The sequence below is a fragment of the Poeciliopsis prolifica genome, unplaced genomic scaffold, assembly GCF_027474105.1.
Source record: "Poeciliopsis prolifica strain line A6 unplaced genomic scaffold, Auburn_PproV2 SCAFFOLD001, whole genome shotgun sequence".
NCBI lineage: Eukaryota > Metazoa > Chordata > Actinopteri > Cyprinodontiformes > Poeciliidae > Poeciliopsis > Poeciliopsis prolifica.
Window position 1 is genome coordinate 9,830,699 of NW_026562376.1, and position 18,866 is coordinate 9,849,564.

Here is an 18,866-nt window from a genome sequence, read left to right on the forward strand (position 1 = left end):
CAAGTAAAACTTCTCAGTGCAACAATGACACGGAAAATATTGGACTTTAAGTATTTCTGCAAGACATGACAGTTAGCAAGCATGTATGACAAAAGGACCTCCCAAATGCGGAATGCAGTTTTGATACACCCATGCTGTTTGTGCCATGACATGTCCAAGTACATGTGGCAAGACCAGGTTTTCACGATAAAATGAAGGATCATAACAAGCTCAGAATCCATGTCATAATTCTCATGTAAGTTGCTTAAAAGTGACATATTTGGAAAAACATAGTTCCATTTGTTTAACTAGTTCATCAGAAGTGCAACTGTAACACTGAGAACTTAGGTTGCTTCCTTATGTTCAATTTTTAATTTGTTTCCGTTTTTGCCTGTTTTTAGACATTGGAAAATACTTTACATTCTTCAGTATTTTTAAACTGCCTTGCAACTGAATGAAAGCATTGTTCCTTACAGACATGTCCAAGAAATTCTAAAGCAAGCATAAATGACTGTTGGCCAGAACTCCTTTCTAACCTACATGATCCAACCAGGAAGCCAGCGACCTACTACGTATACTTTTAATTGTACAACAACGCCTCCTTCTGGTAACAGTGCGGAAATACATAGACGTATGCAAAATCAGAATATACCAAATCTTACCATTGAAAGGCTACTGTATGGTTTCCTTTGTTTTTTGTCGTTTAATCCACAGAAAACCTTTATATTGCAGGTCATTATGAGAAAGTCCTCTGCATGTTAAAACTGCTGCTGTCTTTGAATACTCAATTTGAGGAATAGTTTAGATGTCACTGAAAAGTAAATGTACTACAATAAATATATTGATTCATTACATTTAGTGATCTGTTAACTTATTATTACCATTATTATTTTGTTGACTAATCTTTTTTTTTTTAAGACAAAAGCTCATTTTATTTGTATTGCAGAGATGTTGCAATGTGGCCATTTTTTGCCTAGTGTTTTGACAAAACTTTTGAAAATGCAGCATTAACCAAGTACATAAAGATGAGCAGACAGAGGTCAGATGGAGCATACACTGAGGTGTTTAATAAAGTTGACAGTTTATACTGTTTGGGACTTCACAGAAGAACAAATTCTATGAAAGAGTTGTTTACTTCATTTTATACAGAATAAGAGAGAGAAAAAAAATTACACATGAAAGCCAATATTTGCACTTTTTGTGTAGAATACAAATTTTGTACAACATCTAGCATAGTATCTTAATTGTTCAATAAAAAGTTCACTTGATAATTATTGTATGTTGAAAATAAAATAACACATTCAAGCGAAAACAAAAATGCAGATTAACTTAAACTCTATTTCAATTTTAAAACAAATAATTTTATTATTGGCAACAAAGTCCAGCTTGTGCCGCCAAACGGTCTGAGCACTCAAACCGAAAACAGCTTCTTTAGTTACGTGAACTATTAACTACAGACACTTACCAAACACTTAGTTCTGTTTATAAAAGCCATGAAGCAAAGCGGTGTGCTCTTGCACAGCAAAGTGAAGAAAGTCCTCTTCAGAGGTTCATTGATTACCCTTTCCTTTCACATTCATTAGTTATGCACAATTTGGACGAGGACGAACAGAGCAAATTGTATCACTGTGCATTCACCATGCAATACCTTGTGTGAGTTTGCAGTGGAGAGGCAGGATCTGCTCCCGCCCAGATGATGTCTGCATTGTCTTTTCTTTACAGGAATGAGAATAAATGTGGTGCAATTTCTCTTTGGAATAAGGCATTTCCTAACTGTGCATATTGGTAGAGCAACTACAAAATTCCCTGATTTGTCATCAAGTGCTAAAAAATGTGCTCAACTATGAGGCGGTGCTGCCAAGAGATGCTGATTTCTGTTGAAGTCATTTATTATTGCTATTTTCCTCTGCTGTGTTAAACTGGATTACAAGAAGGGTAATTAAACACTATGGTGTATATTTATGGGTCATAAAGTGTCTCGCAAAAGCAGTCAGTTGAACTTTTCCAAAATTTGTCACATTACAACCACAAACTGCAATTAATTTTATTGGGATTTTGTGTAATTTTTACAAGCTAAACAGTAAAAATTGTGGCCTCAATTTGTATTTGCTTCTTTTTCTTCAGCGGTGAGCTTTTTCAGTTTATCTGCGTGAAATGGAGGAGAGTCTTAATCAGAGAAGCAGCCACTCTGGAGGAGTTGAAGATCAAGAGAACACTACAAAGAGTGCCAAAAATGGCAATTATTGTAAGAAAGCCAGAAGAAGGGCAGGCGAGGACAAAACTTAAGTTTTAGCTCTCCACCCATTATTGTAACAGATGACAGATAGCAGGGCAACCAAAGACATATATCTATGCTTCTACAGGATACCAAGACATGGGATCAATGTCTCTTGAAGTCTGTCTATCCAATCTGACTCAGGTTGAGGTGTTTGGTAAATAACATGGGGATTAAGGTTTATTACATGCCCTCAAAATTTGTGGTTGCAGTCATGGCTAGAAGCAGAAAACACATGCCACACTTTCCAGATTTTTGTTGGTTAATATAAAATAAATTGTCTTGCATTTCATAAGTATTGAGTTGTATCGCTATCTCATGGACAATCTCAATAAAATACATTAAGACTTGTGGCTGTAACGAGACACAGTGTGGAAACGTTCAAGCTGTATGAATACTTCTTACGGGAAAATGAATATGAGGAGATGGCCCAAACGAGATTGATGATAATAAAATTGTAGTCCAGTAACTTCCAGCTGTGGCACTTCAGAATAAGAGGCTAACAGTCTGACACTCTTTCCCCTGACAGGCTGTGGACTGAATATGTTTAGCAATGACATCATAGTATTTATATTTCATATGAAGTGGGGTTAAATCTGCATAGATCTGCAATGGTGTAAACTGTGGGAAGGTTAGGGGGTTGAAGGATGCCCAAGGTTACTAACAAACATAAGACATGCCATGGAGAATGCACAGTGAAATCCATCTCATACAGAAAAATTTTCATACAAATGTGTGCCTCTCAGCAGGAAATATAGAAGTCAGTCAGTGTGCTGTTATCTGATGAATGTGTTATTTCTTTTGAAATAGAGAATTTCCATTCTCTATACAGCCACAACCCTGTTTTTCTCAGTCATTGTTACAGTGTAACACGCAAGCTGTATGCCAAAACAACTTTCAATTTCTTTGCAAATTTCTGGCTCCTATTGTTCCTACTACAAGGTTACAGCACTGTCACTAAATGGGGATAAACTTGTGATAAGATCTCTTCAGCCAATTGGGTTATTACGGGTATATGCAACCACATGTGGGCCCAAATATATGATTATTTTTATCCCAAAGTCACCAGCAGCTCTTACGTGTTTAAATTTGTTGAGTTAAATTCCAAAGGCTAGTGGCAGGATGATCCAAAGGGTCTCAGTGATGGTTTTCATTCAGTTGAGTTAGAAGCAACAATAAAATATTCTCTGTTGTGTGAGATAAAACGGTGGGCTTGAATTGTGGCAGTAACTTCAGCACCTGATGTTAGAGCACAATAGGTAGGAAGAAACCCTATTTCCCCCAGCCTTTTGATCATCCTTCAAAGAACAGAAGAAAAGTTTGACCTTACTTAATTCATCATAGAGTGTATTCAGGGCAAACAAGACAAAACCAATAATCTATAAGCAAAAATTTGTCAGAGTTTATGCAGAAATGACTGAACAAAACCTTGAAATATGGACCAGTGACTTTTTTTAAGGGTCCACTCCTGTAAACTCAGCTGTAAACCACAAAAATATACTTTTTTTTTGAAAACGGTGTACTCACCACCCTGGCAATATATATATTAAAGTTGCTATTTACACAACAACAACAAAAAAAAGACAAAAACGCTTGGCTCATGTTTTGACATTGTACAAATAGAACAGCAAACGCCCATGGCTTTTTGATTTCGGATTCAAGAATCAGCCTTTTGTGATTTTCACACCGCAACAAAGTACGATGAAAAATACAGAGTATGATGAAAAGGAAAAAAAAAGAAGACAGGCAGTATTTGAGCAAACTGTAGAGAGATTACAGCAACTGTACAACACAAAAACCCCAGCTTTGGCTTATTTAACTAATGAACTGTGAACATGTTGGCTTACTAACCAGCTCAACTGGACAGGTTTGCATTATCTTAACTGTATATTTATACACTTAACTCTTTTAAATTATAAAATGAATTATCATTATTGCAATAAATTCTAATGTTATTTTACTTCCCATATTATTGTTTTGAAATTGTTTTAGCCTATTAAAGAGTCTTGAAAGACCTCGACATGATGTGCTCTGTGTCAAAAAATCATATGGATTTTAAAAAAATTTAGAGAGGCCCCCTTTTAGACCAAACTTGAGTGATTGATTGCATTGTTGTATTTGGACATACTTTTTGAAATGAACATCCTATGTAATTAGAGAGTCCTTAGCCTGAAAGCAAGACAATATTCTGGGATTGTTTGCAAACTTGCGAGCACGATAGCAAAACAGCAACTACATGTAAGTGTCTGACTAGACCAGTGGCTACAATATTCTACCGCCTATCGCTTCACAATTTTCTCTCATCTGCAGACGCCTTCTGAACTGCACCAAGTACCTGATACCACCTGCCAGTGTCCGAAATGTATTTAGATTATTTAACCTTCCTGTATCAGTTTTAGAATTGACTTAAATATGCCCTGACATCTTCTAACGTTACATCCCAGAATTACAAATCGAAGTGGAGTTGAATAGTAGAATAATGTTGACAGCTCTAAGGACCCTCACTCCGTCTTTTATCCCCAAGTCTAATCTCTCCCTTTCTCTCTCTCTGTCTGGCTGGTGACTGCAGACCGGATCAGAGCTCCTTATGTCACCCATGTATCCATGCGCAAGCGCTTGACTGACGGGCTCTCCCTGTCCTCGGAGCCGGCAGGGGGTCTTCCAATTCCAAGCGGAGAATGGAAGTCCGCCCGGTGGTCCTCCCGGTCGCTGCCGTCATATGAGCTGCAGGACGAGCTGAGGCTGTCAGCGGGCGAGCGTCCCAGGACTTCCTGCCGGCTGGACCCTTGCTGTGGCTGCTGTGGGGGGAACCCGGATGGGGTGACCCGCTCTCGGGGCGGGGAAATGGGCTCAGATTTGATGTTTATGCTCTGGCTGGTGCTAATGGATAAGTTGGAACCCTGAGGTAGGTGACTTCCACCACTGCAGCAGAGACAAGAGGAACATCTCATGTTCAGTTTCCAAAAAAATACCAAAAAAAGCAGTGTTTAAAGCCAGGGATATGCAAGTGAATGATTCAGAATGATATCACAGAGCACCGTGGGTGTTGCTTTAATGCGAGGGTGTCTGTAGAGTGTGCCTTTGTTTCTAAGTGTGTTACTTACACCAAAGAATTAAGAGCTGCCTGGCCTAGTTGATGCTGTTGCCATGCAGACATGGAGCCCAGAGAGAGGCCGGGAGAGCTGAAGCCCTGCAGGGAGGAGATATCCGCACTGCTCAGCGAGTACTCTGTTAAAACAAAAGCAGTCACACACTCACAAACTGAGAACTAACTCACATTTCACCTTCATAACAGTGTGCTAGCAAGAAAATAGCAGGAACAAGGAACGTGAACTACAAGCGGTCCCAGCTGAGGGGGCTGCTTTCAGTGTAGGGATGAGGGCAGAAGGTGCAGACTCACCAGCAGGATTGTAGGCGGTGGGCATGCCTGAGTAGACCAAGCCCTGTGGGGGCAAGCTGGGGGTGGTAACAGACACAACAGGAGTGGCAAGCGGCTGGGTGGACTGGGAACTGCTTATCCTCTGGGTGTTCTGTAGGACACAAAAGCAAGACGGAGAAAATAAATGCAACAAGTATACCAGTCCAAATCCAGAAACAAAACACTTTGAGCATACTCTCATCACAGAAATTAAAAAGTACTTGAAAATATTCCTTTTTCTCTTAATATTACAGCAGACTTTGCCTAACCACAAGGTGGCAGTGAAGCTGTGCAAGTTAGCAAAATATATAACAGTATTTTGAATTGTACAGTTAAAAATACCAAGTCATAATCAGCATATGTCCATCTCAGTAAATTATAACAGAAAATTCAATTTAATCCAGTGATTAACTTTATAACATTTTGAATTGTATAAATTCACCTCACACAAAAAGACATATTTCAAGTGTTTGGTTGCTATTTTGATGATTAAGGGTCACAGTTAACAAATTCCAAAAATAAGATTCACAGAAAATTACAATATTACTAAGACCAGTAGAAACAAAAATTTCACCCTATTGTGCAATATGTTTATGTAAGGTGAGGTACTTCATGTGGACACAGTATTTAGTCAGGGCTCCTTTTGCATAAATTACTGGATTAATGCAATGTCGTATGCAAGCAGCCTGTGTTCCATCTGAGGTGTTAAGAAAGCCCAGGTAGCTTTAGTAATAGCTTCAAGTATTGTACAGCTGCAGTATCGGTCTCTCATTCTCCTTTTGATTGTCGCGAAAAGGAGAATGAGACTTCGATTCAAGTCAGGCCTTTTGCTGGCTATTCAAACACAATGATACAATCAAAACTAACCAAGTTATCAGAACTTCTGGCAGTATGTGGATAGATGTCAAGTCCTGCTGAAGAACCAAATCAGCCTCTCCAGAAAGCTAATCAGCAGGTGGAATCATGAAGTGCTCCAAAAGTTCCTGCATTCACTCATGAATTCATAAAACACACCAGTAGATAACATGACTCTCAAAATCCTCACTGACTGTGAAAAAGTGGACCATGTGCCACTCAACTGATATGCCAGACTCTGGGGCCTTGATTTCAAAATGAAATGGTATATTTACTTTCACCTGAAAAGATAACTTGGTTTACTAACCAACAGCCAAGTCCTTTTTTTCTTTGGCTAAGGTAAAAAAAAGAATTCTGATGTTGACTCTGGTTCTGTGGTGGTTTAACACAAGTGATGTTGCAGTCAAAGCCTTGAATACTTACATATATATATATCAGACTGTTGCTTCTGAAATTATGCCTCCAGGTGCAGCACACACTTTGTAAATCTCCCCCAAACTACTAAAGAGGCTTTCCGTCAAAATATTTTAATGGCTCCAGTTGAATTTGCATGTTTACATTTTTCCTTCCTCTAAACTTTCTATTAGTATTATTGGATACGGTACTCTGTGGGCTGTCAGCTTTACTAGCAATAAAGCTTCAGTTAAATTAGTCAATGTAATGAACCTATACAATGTTTTTACTTTTGAAATTGAATTACTGAAATTACTTAACTTATATTGTTCTTAAAATTGAAACGTTCCAGTAAAATCCAAAAGTTTAGTCTAAAAAGCACATGTGCAAATGTATTCACAAAAGACATCACAATTATAGATTCCCTGTAAAATCCACCTTTTCTTAATATAGTTTTTTTCCTCTAATATCTCAAACATGAGGGTAAATCCTAATGTGTAAATAGTGAATTGGGATAGAGAAAACTCTCAAGATTTACTCAATCAAATAAACATTCAGAGCACGAAAAGTCAGCGCAAGACAACAGATCGCTTTTACACTCACATAACACCCGAATGAGATGTTGCAAGAGGATAACGCAAATGACACATTTCAATTCCCAGAGTGACGCACAGAGGAGCTGCGGTGGTTTTTCAGTGTAGTGGCTGGCATGCATCCACACAAACACACCTACACAGCTTGGTGCGGTCATGCAGTGAGCTTTGCTGTGAGCTACAAAATGCACACACGGCCTAATAATCAAAAGCAGACACGCTGCAGTTTTTAAAACAATGCTATGACAAACCCTCCGTGTGTAATATAACAAACATATGCGCAGCTGCCAACGGTTGCGTTTGAAGCCAGATTGCATCATAAAGTTGATGGCTTCCTTGAATTGTTCCAACACTATCCGGCCAGATGACTTCACCAAACCCCAAGTATCTCACAGAGTGATTTCATTTTGGATGATGTAATCTTCTCTCCCTCGGAAAAAGAATATATGATTTATGTTTTTCTCATTGCTCTTCGATTGTTAGACATCAAACTATGACTGTAATATAGCAATGTGAAAAGGATTAGCATTAGTTCTCTTTCTATCACACACTCCTGCACACTGAAACTCCTGGTGACTAATATTCACATGTTTGGAATAAAGGAGCCAATTTAATAGGCCAAGGCAGTCTTTTTCACCAGCCAAACTTAATCCATGCAGTGACAAAAGCTGTTGTCTTTTACATTTTTTGAAGGAAACGTGTCTCCTCTTTGAACACTGCCTTCAGTTCAGCATGTGATTACTCGAAGCGTGTTAACATTTCAGCCATTTGCCCAGGCATTTGTCAAACTCACCAAATCCATTTCCTCCTCTTCCGACTGCCCTCGACAGAAGGAAAGAAGAGAGTTACGGAAAAAGGAGAAGAGTGATCAGGAGGGGGGAGAGGTGATAGCTATCAGGATTTTATTGTAAAAGAGACACAACTGAAAGTAAAACTGCTGATGAGTTGTGCCACCAATGCAAAATCTTACGTTTTATAAGCATTTATGAACAGCTGTGCCTTAAAACCTTTAAGCAGAATAAGAAGTAACTTATTCTGATACAGGATACAAACTAAAAACATTCTCTAACATCAAGCATCATAAACTACAGATTGTTTTTTTGTTTGTTTTTGTTTCTGTTCACCCTGACTCCTCTCTGAGCCAGAAAGTAGAAACAAGAAACCCGTCTTCCATCTTTCCTTTGCTGTGGGACACACTGTGAGCAGGCCAGGGCTCCTAATACTCATCCTCAATCTATAGCTGTGGGAAGACACGACAAGGGCGACAAGATATTATCTGGCTCACACCCTGGGCCCATGATTAAGTCTTCATCTACACTCTGTCACACTGAGATGTGATTAATTTAATACCATTATGGCCTAATGACAGGCTGTCTGCAGACCTGCCACGGCAGCCACCTTCCACCGCCTCTATGGCTCAGGCAAGACTGAAGCAACCTCCAGACTGAACCTGTTTCAGATCTCAAACAATTTGTCCTGTCTGTTCTTGATGCATGCGAGGCGCAAGAATGTTCCTTCACAGGAACAGTTCTCCATCACTGAAGCACTTGCAACATGTCACCCCTCTATTCTACTTAACAGTACCTTTGAAGACCACTCATACCATTGAGTCATTACTTCATGGAACCAGTGTTTGTGGCAAATATACTCTAACTTAGACCATTACCTTATGGCTATGACTGTATGTCTAAGGTCTTTGTACTGCTGAAGCCCTTTTTTCCAAAATTGCCCTTTTTTTATTCCCCACCGTCTTCTCATCAATTCTGACTAGCTTCCTTGTTTTCTGTTAGGAAGAGAACATAATGCTGCCACTACAAAGTTTTACTATCAGGATGATCTGCTTGAAGTGTTTAAATCTGCCACAGTGTATTCCAAAATTGGTTGGGTGCTCAGAAGATATGTTTTAATGTCAATAGGTTCTCACACTTGAGCTGTGGATCAATGCAGCTCCTCCAGAGATTTTCTGAACAATGCTGCTATCTATTACATGGCCGGTCAATTTAGGAGGACGGCTGTGTCTTGCAGCCATCTCGAATATGTTAAATTTTGGGATAAAAAATTAGACAGTGCTGCTTGAGATGTGCAAATATTAAAATATCTACTGATATAGTTTTAATAATTATTCTATGATTTTAACTTCCCCATAACTTTATTGTTGACCTGGTTTGTTTCTTGGTCTGTATTGTGCATTTGGTTAATTGATGTTTATTCATGAACCTTTACAGAGAAGCTGCATTTATTCAGAGATTACATGATTAACAAGTGTGGCTTTTGAAGCCAACTGTGCCTTTATTTAAAGGTAACTGACTCTCGGGAGCAGAATACAAATGCATGTCACCCATTTTAAAATTTGTACTGTAAATGTTTTGAAAAGTATGACTTATGTTCCTTCCACTTCACAATTATGCAGCACTTAGTGTTTCCTATGAATACTTTTGCAAAGCCCTGTATGAACCCAGAGTTCATTTCTAAAGGGTTATGACATGTTTACAACATAAGGCTGAAGGAATCTTAAAGGAAGGTTTCCTAAAGTGCAAAAAGTTGATTTCACAGAGAATGTTGCTGTAGCAAGTTTAATGCAGATAAGCAAAGTCCTAAATGAGGTGATAACCTCACTTGCAAACCATGATGTGCTGCGATGATAACATCAAAGACATGTGCAGGGAAATTCTGCACGTGCTTCTGCTATGAAAGTTTTCATGCAGTCTCTCAGTTCCTCGGGCGGATGAGACTGGTGTGCAGCGATGTGCTCTTTACTCACCAGTGGGGGCATCATCCCTTTGCTCGATGGAGGGATAACAACCCTGAGGTCTGGCTTGCGGCTCCCCATTCCCATGTTCCCTCCAGGAGGCGGTGGAGACTTGGTAGGCATGACTTTACCCAGGCCGTTGCCGCTAGGCGTGCTGAGGAGGCTTGGTGAGCCCCTGGGGTTAACGAAGCCGTTCCCTGCAGAGACACATGGCAACAGCAACGCATCATAAAACCAGAGGGCTGTGACTGACAACACTCCCGGCCATATGAGAAACCTCTCACGCCGTCTTGTTCCGCAGCTCGCGTGCAGCATGCAGCGTTAAGTGTTTCCAACCCTCTGGGAAGTTTTAATCGACTCGGATAATTATCCTGCGCGTTTACAAAAATAAAATGTCCATTTCAAAATTGATGAGCCTTTCATTTTTTATTGTGAATGATTACATCAAAGGCAAGTCTTTGCATCTTGGGGATGAAGCATATAGTTCACTGGCAAATGTACTGTGACCACTAAAAAGACACAACTGACTTTACAACAGTTGAATAAATGTTCTGCTATGTGGTTTTGATGTGCAAACAACAGAAACAGTGTCTTAATGTTTGCACCTTGGTGATTGTAGTCATTAGTCATTTCCTTTATTATTTTATTTAAATAAAACATAAATTCACACCTTTTTTCAAAACTCTTTTTCTGTTGCACAAATACTGAACTCCTATAACTGAAGAATTTCATTATTGGTAGAAACAAATACGAGTTGAGAAAGAACATTTTTACAGAGTTCCAGTTCTTAAGAACTCTGTTTCATCTCATAAGGTGCATCTTTACAGACAGCAACACATTTAACAAAACTGTCTGAAACAGGAAAGTAACTTTGAGTTTCACTTTACAAGGACTCACTGTCCAAATGTGTTAAATTGTAGCAATGCTGTGAAACGTCTGCATCTGCTTAGTTTAAACTGATGACATGTTTTAGCACGTCTCATTAAAAAAAACAATCTTGTTCCTGTTTTGCAAACCTACAATACTTTAATTTTGTTGCTCAAGTGCAGAATACTAAATAACTCCTCTGAACAAGGTCTGCAGTTCTCTAATAGAAACTGGGCACCCAGCTGTTGGGAAAACTGAAACAAAGCAGAAGTCATATTTGAAGTTCACTTGGATTTTAAAGGCACTGTGCTGTTAATGTCTGAGTGAAATTTGTCTTTGCAACCAAAGAAATGTGCTTTCATTTCTGAAAACGATGAGAACAAAAAGAAGAAATCACATTATCTTGCAAAATGTCGACAGATCATTAACACTTCAACAAGTTGCAGACTTGTTCATTGTCTTCAGCGGACAGAAACACAAAGTGTGTACACGACAAAGAGGCTTGGGCGTAAAATACATAATGGAACAATGGCCCCCGCTGACTGCAGATAAGGAGAGCAACAATTCATGGCCAAATAAACAGTTATGAAGCCTACAATAGTATCTCACAGCTGAATCAACAGTGTGTACAAGCAGCTATCGCCATCAGCTCTGGCTTTGATCACACACAAGACTTGGCTGCCGCTGCAAGAAAACAGTGTTTACAGAATTAGCAGGGTAAATGTCCAAGGCTCCAAAAATAGCAAGCCTGATTAAAAACAGCCAGGATGTCATTTTGTGGGAATGAGAAGTTAGTGCAAATAGGATTTCATGTAAAGGAATGGGAGGCAATGTGGCAATTTGGCACGTAAAGACCAATCTGATAACAACTAGGGAGCTGGTGTTCAACTCCAGCAGAAGGCTGCACTGAACACAAAACATGAAGTTATTTTTTGAGAGAAAACAGGACAACAGGGATGACAAATAGGCTGTTTTCACAACAGGCATTTTGACTTACAGGAGGAGGGAGCCAACGCTCCCGTCATTCCTGGGCTGTTTGTTTTAGCTCTGGAAATCACGTTGCTGTTGTGATTTGTAACATCACTCCTCATATTATAAATGATTCATGCTCAGCAGGCCAGGTTACTCAAGGATCTTTTTACAGTGCATCACAAAATTATTCAAGCCATTCAAATTCCTCCACATAGTTGGGGTATAACCATGTCTGGGTATTTTACTGTGATTTTAAATGACAGGTTTACACTAAGTAGAGCATAGTTGTAAAATGTTTTTACTATAAAATCTGTAAACTGGTGTACATTTATATTCAGCTTCTTAACACTAGTTGAATTACAATCCACTGCAATCAACTCTGTCAGAAAGCCCCTGAAGAAAAAAACAAAAAACAAACAAAAACAATATAAGAAATCTTGTCAGCCAAAACCAAAACGCCATGCATGGAAGAAAATTGAACATTAACTTGACTACACCATTCAATCACTACATGGTAGTGGTAGCATCATGCTGTGGGGATGTTGTTTTTCAACAAGAAAAGTACTAGAAGTCAAAGTTGGTTTGCAAATAAGAATGAGCAAAATGACAACCACTACATGAAGAAAGTGACAACCTAAAACACAGGCAGTTGTTCTGAGATTTGAATCAAGAGGCTACATACCAATACTCTCTATACGTTTTGCATTTTTATTTGGAAAACATTTTTAAAACTTCATGTCTAACACTGTCATGTAGACTGGAACATCTTTGTTGTGCAGATAACAAGAGGAAACAACTAGGTAAGGCAAATATTATTAACTTTTAATATTCTGAAGGAAAGCATTATGTCAATTCTTTGTTTTGACTTGTACTAACAACCAACATAATTATAGCACTGCTATTGAACTTTTTATACAACAAAACTGTACATGCACGGTAAAAAGTCAACCAAAGAATTCCCAAATGCAATCTTTAATAAAACCCCAGCCTATAAACCAATAGACACCAAAGATTTAATACCCACAAAAAGTTCTCTGTCTGCTTGATGTGTCTGAGGTGTTTCGGTTGTTTTCATTTTTTGCTTGAATGATGTCAGTTGTTCATCTCCAAAACCAAAATGACAGGATGAATACAATGGGTGTTGTTTTTGTTATTGCATTATTAGTGGGATGTATTGCCGGGATCAATTATTATCTTACTCATTTTGAATGTTTGTGTGCACTGACATCACAACTTGAAGGCAGTTTATCACATGGCCATCTTTCATTTTATTAAAAGACAAACACAATTATTTTGCTGTGCTTTTACAAACTGATTTAGGCTTGAAGTTTCCCACTAGACCAGGGGTGGGCACTCCAGGTCCTCGGGGGCTGGTCTCCTGCAACTTTTAGATGTATCTCTACTTCAACACACCTGAGTCAAATGATGAGGTCATTAGCAGGACTCTGGAGAACTTGATTGCATTTAGGAGGTGATTCAGCTATTGGATTCAGGTGTGTTGGACCAGGAAGACAACCAAGAGTTGCAGGACACCGGCACTCGAGGACCTGCACTAGACCATGTTATCTCTGGCATGTGCCCGTAGATGTCTGATAAGGATTGAGTAAGACAATGATTTTAAAGCAAATGCAAGACAGGTAACACGTCTTAACAAACAGCTAAACCTCAAAGTTAATTCAGAGCCAGGAGCCATCGGAACCAACCACAAGTTAAGACGTAGCTTGTTTCCAGCTTTTGCCCTCAATCTTCATCATTCAGATTTTGCCTGCCTTAAATCCTCTGCTGCTGAAACCTGTCAACACTGGAAGCAGTTTGGTTTATGATCATTGTTCTGAATTATTAACATGGTAAGGAAAAAAAGAGAAGGCGGTGGGGGGGGTTATTACATAAGGTCCTGTGTTTACAAATGAAGCCTTCGGTTTTTATTTTCAAGATCAAGGAAAGAAAACACGGTGAGTTATTGTGCCCAGCAACCCACGTGTGCCCAGCAACCCACGTGTGTTTCTGTCAATGAGAAGAAATAATGGAAGCCAATCAAGGACAACAAAACACAGCTTTCGACTAACACAAGCCATGCACAGATCTTTCATTGTATCTCAGAGGAATAATTCTGGGGAAGAAAAATGTTGCATCACTCATCAGGCTGGAATACACATTTCTCATCCAACTAATCATAGGTAGATAAATCAAAACCCACTATAGAAGAAAATGACTTTCCTAAAATAAAGGCAACATGACAGAGACCCCACCCTGCTCTTGCACGATTCCATTAGCCAGTATTGAATCATACAGGGTGAAGTATTTTAATGCAGAAACAAAAGTTCAAAAGCTGCCTTAAAACTATAAGTGAAGTTAAATCAATATTAATTTGACTTTCAGAACTATTTAAAATTATAAGTGAAGCACTTGACATAAACTTATATGTGTAAAAACACAAACATTAAATGCATTAAATCTGCTCTGTAGATACAAGTATTTTGTAGATATATTTCAAAAGCTTCTACTTCTTCCACATCAGACAATATGTTCAGGTTAAAGGTACATTACATGCTCTTTTAAATCTTTAATCTCTACCTAAACATTCAGACCAGATGGGGACCAGCACTTGAGGTTAACTGTGTGTGTACAAGTTGTAGACAGAAAGCACATATTGAGAAATAGAAACTGGCATCCACACCGATGTATAAAATATAGCTTGAAATCAACTTCAAAGAAAAGTTGTGTTTTTAAAGGTGATGATGAGCCATTATCTCTGCCACAGACAAGAACAACAGATGGCTTATTTCAGAAAATTCAGTAGCAGAAAATAGTTTTCAAGTGAATGTGGCCAATAATGCTCACAGTACATGTGAGAAAGAACACTTGAACACCTAGCAAACAATCTAGCAATTAAAGCAGTAATTACTGAACAAGAAGTGCTTGGAAATAAAAATATATATATATATTCCTGAGCATTGTCTTCTGACAGTTGTGACACTGTCTGAGTAGAAATGAAATATCACACAATTTGTCTCCCTTCTGTCCCTTTTGAAACACTTTTGCTGTGCTCAAGACTGTGACTCGTAAAAAATCAGAAGTATGTCAGGAACGGTCATCTGACATGGGGGCCGGTGCGGTTTGTTCTGCTTGTGGCCTCGGCTCCTCTGCAAACATAGTACAAACAACAGCTGCAACATGTTCACACTTTGCCAAATGCTGACGACAACAACCCCCCGCCCTCCTCCTGAGGGACAAGGTCTTGGCCCCAATAAGGAACCAAAACCTAAAATGATCACAACGTTTTTTGATCAAATTTACTCTTTGAAGTCATTGGCCCAATGTAATAGCTCCAAAAGGATGACGTCCGTGTCAAACTATTCTTACCGAATGTCATACTGTTCTATGAGGATATGTTGCGTTTCACCAGCAATTCTGCTGAGTCATAAGGAAAGAGTTAACTGCACCTGCCTCAACAACTCACAGAACACATTTCAGCTATGACAGCCTGTCCGGTCATTGTGTACTAAGGACTTAGTAGGATGACATGGCCAGAATAGCTGCAGGGTTATGCTGCTCTAGGCATCTTAGCCACCTTCTACAGCCTTATAGGGGCCTCCGGGGGAAGCAGATGCACCTGTTAACAGAGGTCTCCATGCAATGTCAGAAGACAACTAATTGCCGTACTTTTTCAGTAAAACGTTTTAGCACAAAGGAACAAAAACAAAGTAAATTTTATTCATGCTTTTAACATTTATTTTTTTGGTTTTGCATGATATAAAAATATTAATTGGCCAATGGATGATCCATTAGACATGGTGACAAGGGTTTTGAAGCAATCTCAAATAAAAATGCATCTACCCAGCCAGTGTGCTAAGCAGGAGGCCTATTGGGCAGAGGAACAGAGAGCTAATGAATGTCTCCAGGAGGACTTACCCGCTGGGCTGGAGCCCGCACCACTTGGCACTGAAAGGTCTGTGGTATCCAGCATGCCACCTAATGAGATGCACAGAGTGGATATGATTAACCATCTGCATCTTTTCTGTAAGCGAGCAGAGCATGTGATGGAGATGCCAGACCAGACGTAAGAATGTCAAGCAGAGCTCATCTTCACAGCACATGAAAGTGTGGTGTCTGTGTCCTCTTGGCAGGGGGGGAATTTTAAAATATATGGTTAAGGAGAGCTACATCAGCATGTTGTTTGAATTTGCATGCCTATAGGAGCTGAATTGATGAGCATAGCATTTTAGTTTTGACAAGACCTTTGTCAACCATTTAAGTGTCCTTTTGGAAAGCAGATTTTCTAACAGTTTTAAAAAGGAATAGATTCTGTTAAAAGACTCTAGGTAGTTGATATCTTAGATATAGTACATAACATTGTACACATTGTAAGTTTCTTCACATAGTATACATACCGATAAGTTATTCCTGAGGACTAAAGCTAATGGGCCATCAAGAAGGGGCAGAGACTAATGTGGATTGCTATTACTTTATAAAAACCCAAATCTCTAAAATGTCATAGCGGTCTAGTCAAAACTGTTTTACAAACATTTATACTATTGCCATGTTTGAATTAGGTAGTTATTTATATTATCAATTGTTCATAGAGAAACTGAAGAAAAGAGGTGGTGGTACATTCATTATCTTCTTGTGTAGAAGAAATAGAGCATTTTCTGTCAGACCAACTCGGTAAGAAAAGTAAAGCTTTTTCAAAAAACTCTAACTGAATGCTGTTTAAAAACTAGTTTTTATCCTCCATTATTTTCTGTTTTGTTTTTTGTTTTTACTTCATTGGAAATTCCTCATCCATTCAGTTTGTTTCAAGTCCTCCCAATTCACTTTCTTGTATAAATAATGATACAGTTCCTTGAAAAATTTTCAAAGTTTAACATGATGTTTGTGAGTAGAATTGATTTAAGCCAATACAAACCAGAGCTGCTCTTTCCACCCACTTAAACCAGCCATTAGCTTACACCTCCAGGAACAACTGATATGGACTTATACCAAATGAGAACATCAAAGGAGTTATTAGGGGCAGGTAAAACATTTACTTTGTTTACATTTCAAACCCAACCTCACTATAAAAATCACTATAGTTTTCCAGCTATTGAAATGTTAGTGAGACGCAAAATGAGAAGAGAACAGTAAAGTGGTGAAAGAAGCAAAAGACAAAAAGAAAATGTTCTGAAGAACAGCCATTTAGTACATGGGGGTTGCTAGCCAATTCTAATGTGTGGTTAAAGCTCATTGAGTTATTTCACACCTTGTTGAGTGCACTTACTCTGTGCGCAGTGCAGAAAAACCTTATGAGAGCCATTTTGATCGACTGAATCAGACAAGTTATACAAGTAGTAGTTCATCTGACATCATTTTTCCACCAAGCTGACAAAGTAAACTGTGACAATGGGAATTTTATAGAGTGAAATATCTACATCTAAGTCTGTATCTCTGTGCATATGTATATGCTGTATATATAGACATCTATATCGAAAGAGAGAGATTTTTGGCAATATTTTTTTCATTCTTTGCAATTTTGTTATGATGCGTAACAGTAGCAACAGGGAAGAGCTGATTAACATGGTAAAAGTTGAAATAATATCACAACTGAAGCCAGAAATCCCAGAGAAGTTGAAAAGGAGGCGTTTTGGATGCAGAGCAGGAGCAAAGAGGGGAGAGAGATGTTCAAACCTTCCCTTCAATCCATCATAAAGGGCAATGTGATATTGTTAGCAAACAAGATGGATGAACATTTAGCCCTGACAAGAACTCAGAAAGAATATAGGGAATGCAATGTAATGTGTGTTATTGAGACATAGGTGCAACGTCTGTCTGCCAGTCCTCCTAATTATACTGTTATCTATCTGTCTGTCTGTCTGTCTGTACCACTGACATCTACATGAGAAAATCTGGAAAAAAAAAACAAAACAAAAAAAACAAGAGTATTTTTATGAGTCACAAAGCTACAGCTAACAAATAGTTAGAGCCCACTAATTAACACAGCATATGTTATTCATGACACAGTCTGGGAATTAAGAAATTAGTAGTACTGCAGATAATCACATTCACTTTTTCCCAGGCTTTCAGTATTTATGCTTCTAAATTAAGAAAGAATTTTATCACTGCCACAACCAGAGTGAGTAGTTGAAGTGAAAATTAAAAACTGAAAACATCTATCGGAACTTGATTCACCACTGAAGAAATATGTTCACTAACCTGCACTTCCTGCACTGGTGGGCCTCTGAGATCCTCCACCGGAGACGACATTCCTGTGCAGGGAGGCCTGCGGAGGGGACAGCATCCCGCTCTCATTCAGCGAAGCTGTTGCTGCTGCCAGGGCCTGGCTGCCCAGATTCCCTCCCGCCTGGTACATGGCATTAGGATTGGACACGGGCACCGCCACATGCATGGAGAAGTTCTGCTGAGGCAACGCCGTGGGCTGGAGCAGGAGACACACAGATAAATATTTACACACAGCACATACCAAATCCAAGTTCTGATGGGAGGTTGACTGTCAGTTCTCATAGCAACATCAACAGACAGCTCCTGCAAAGAAGGGGAATTAAAAACCTAATAAATTTACAAAGATCAGTGAACTTCCCAAAAATGACTAATGTAAATGTGCTCCATTAAAATGTTTACAATCCTCTGCTAATCAATAATTAGGTAGAAAGAAGAAGCTCAACAAACTGGATTTATCTTTCAAAAGTTAATTTGCTTCAAATATTTACTAGAAAACATCAAACTTTTAAAGATGTATTACTCAAGTAATATATTTCAAATGTGTATTTG

General features: G+C 38.8%; 1 protein-coding gene across 13 annotated transcripts in view; it reads right to left on the reverse strand.

The window, feature by feature from the left end:
• Positions 1 to 1,024: 1,024 nt before the first annotated feature.
• Positions 1,025 to 18,866, reverse strand: part of mef2aa (myocyte enhancer factor 2aa) — a 71,491-nt gene continuing 53,649 nt past the window's right edge. For 5 of the 13 annotated variants that reach the window (XM_055040664.1, XM_055040674.1, XM_055040629.1 and 2 more), the window contains 7 exons: positions 18,291 to 18,513; positions 16,014 to 16,073; positions 10,275 to 10,459; positions 8,307 to 8,330; positions 5,655 to 5,784; positions 5,359 to 5,482; positions 1,025 to 5,176 (listed from right to left, as the gene is read on the reverse strand). In XM_055040664.1, the coding sequence (XP_054896639.1) occupies positions 4,840 to 5,176; positions 5,359 to 5,482; positions 5,655 to 5,784; positions 8,307 to 8,330; positions 10,275 to 10,459; positions 16,014 to 16,073; positions 18,291 to 18,513 (1,083 nt within the window). In that variant the 3' untranslated portion in view covers positions 1,025 to 4,839. The remainder of the gene's footprint in view (positions 5,177 to 5,358; positions 5,483 to 5,654; positions 5,785 to 8,306; positions 8,331 to 10,274; positions 10,460 to 16,013; positions 16,074 to 18,290; positions 18,514 to 18,866) is intronic. The other 8 variants (XM_055040696.1, XM_055040705.1, XM_055040656.1 and 5 more) reach the window with 3 other exon arrangements.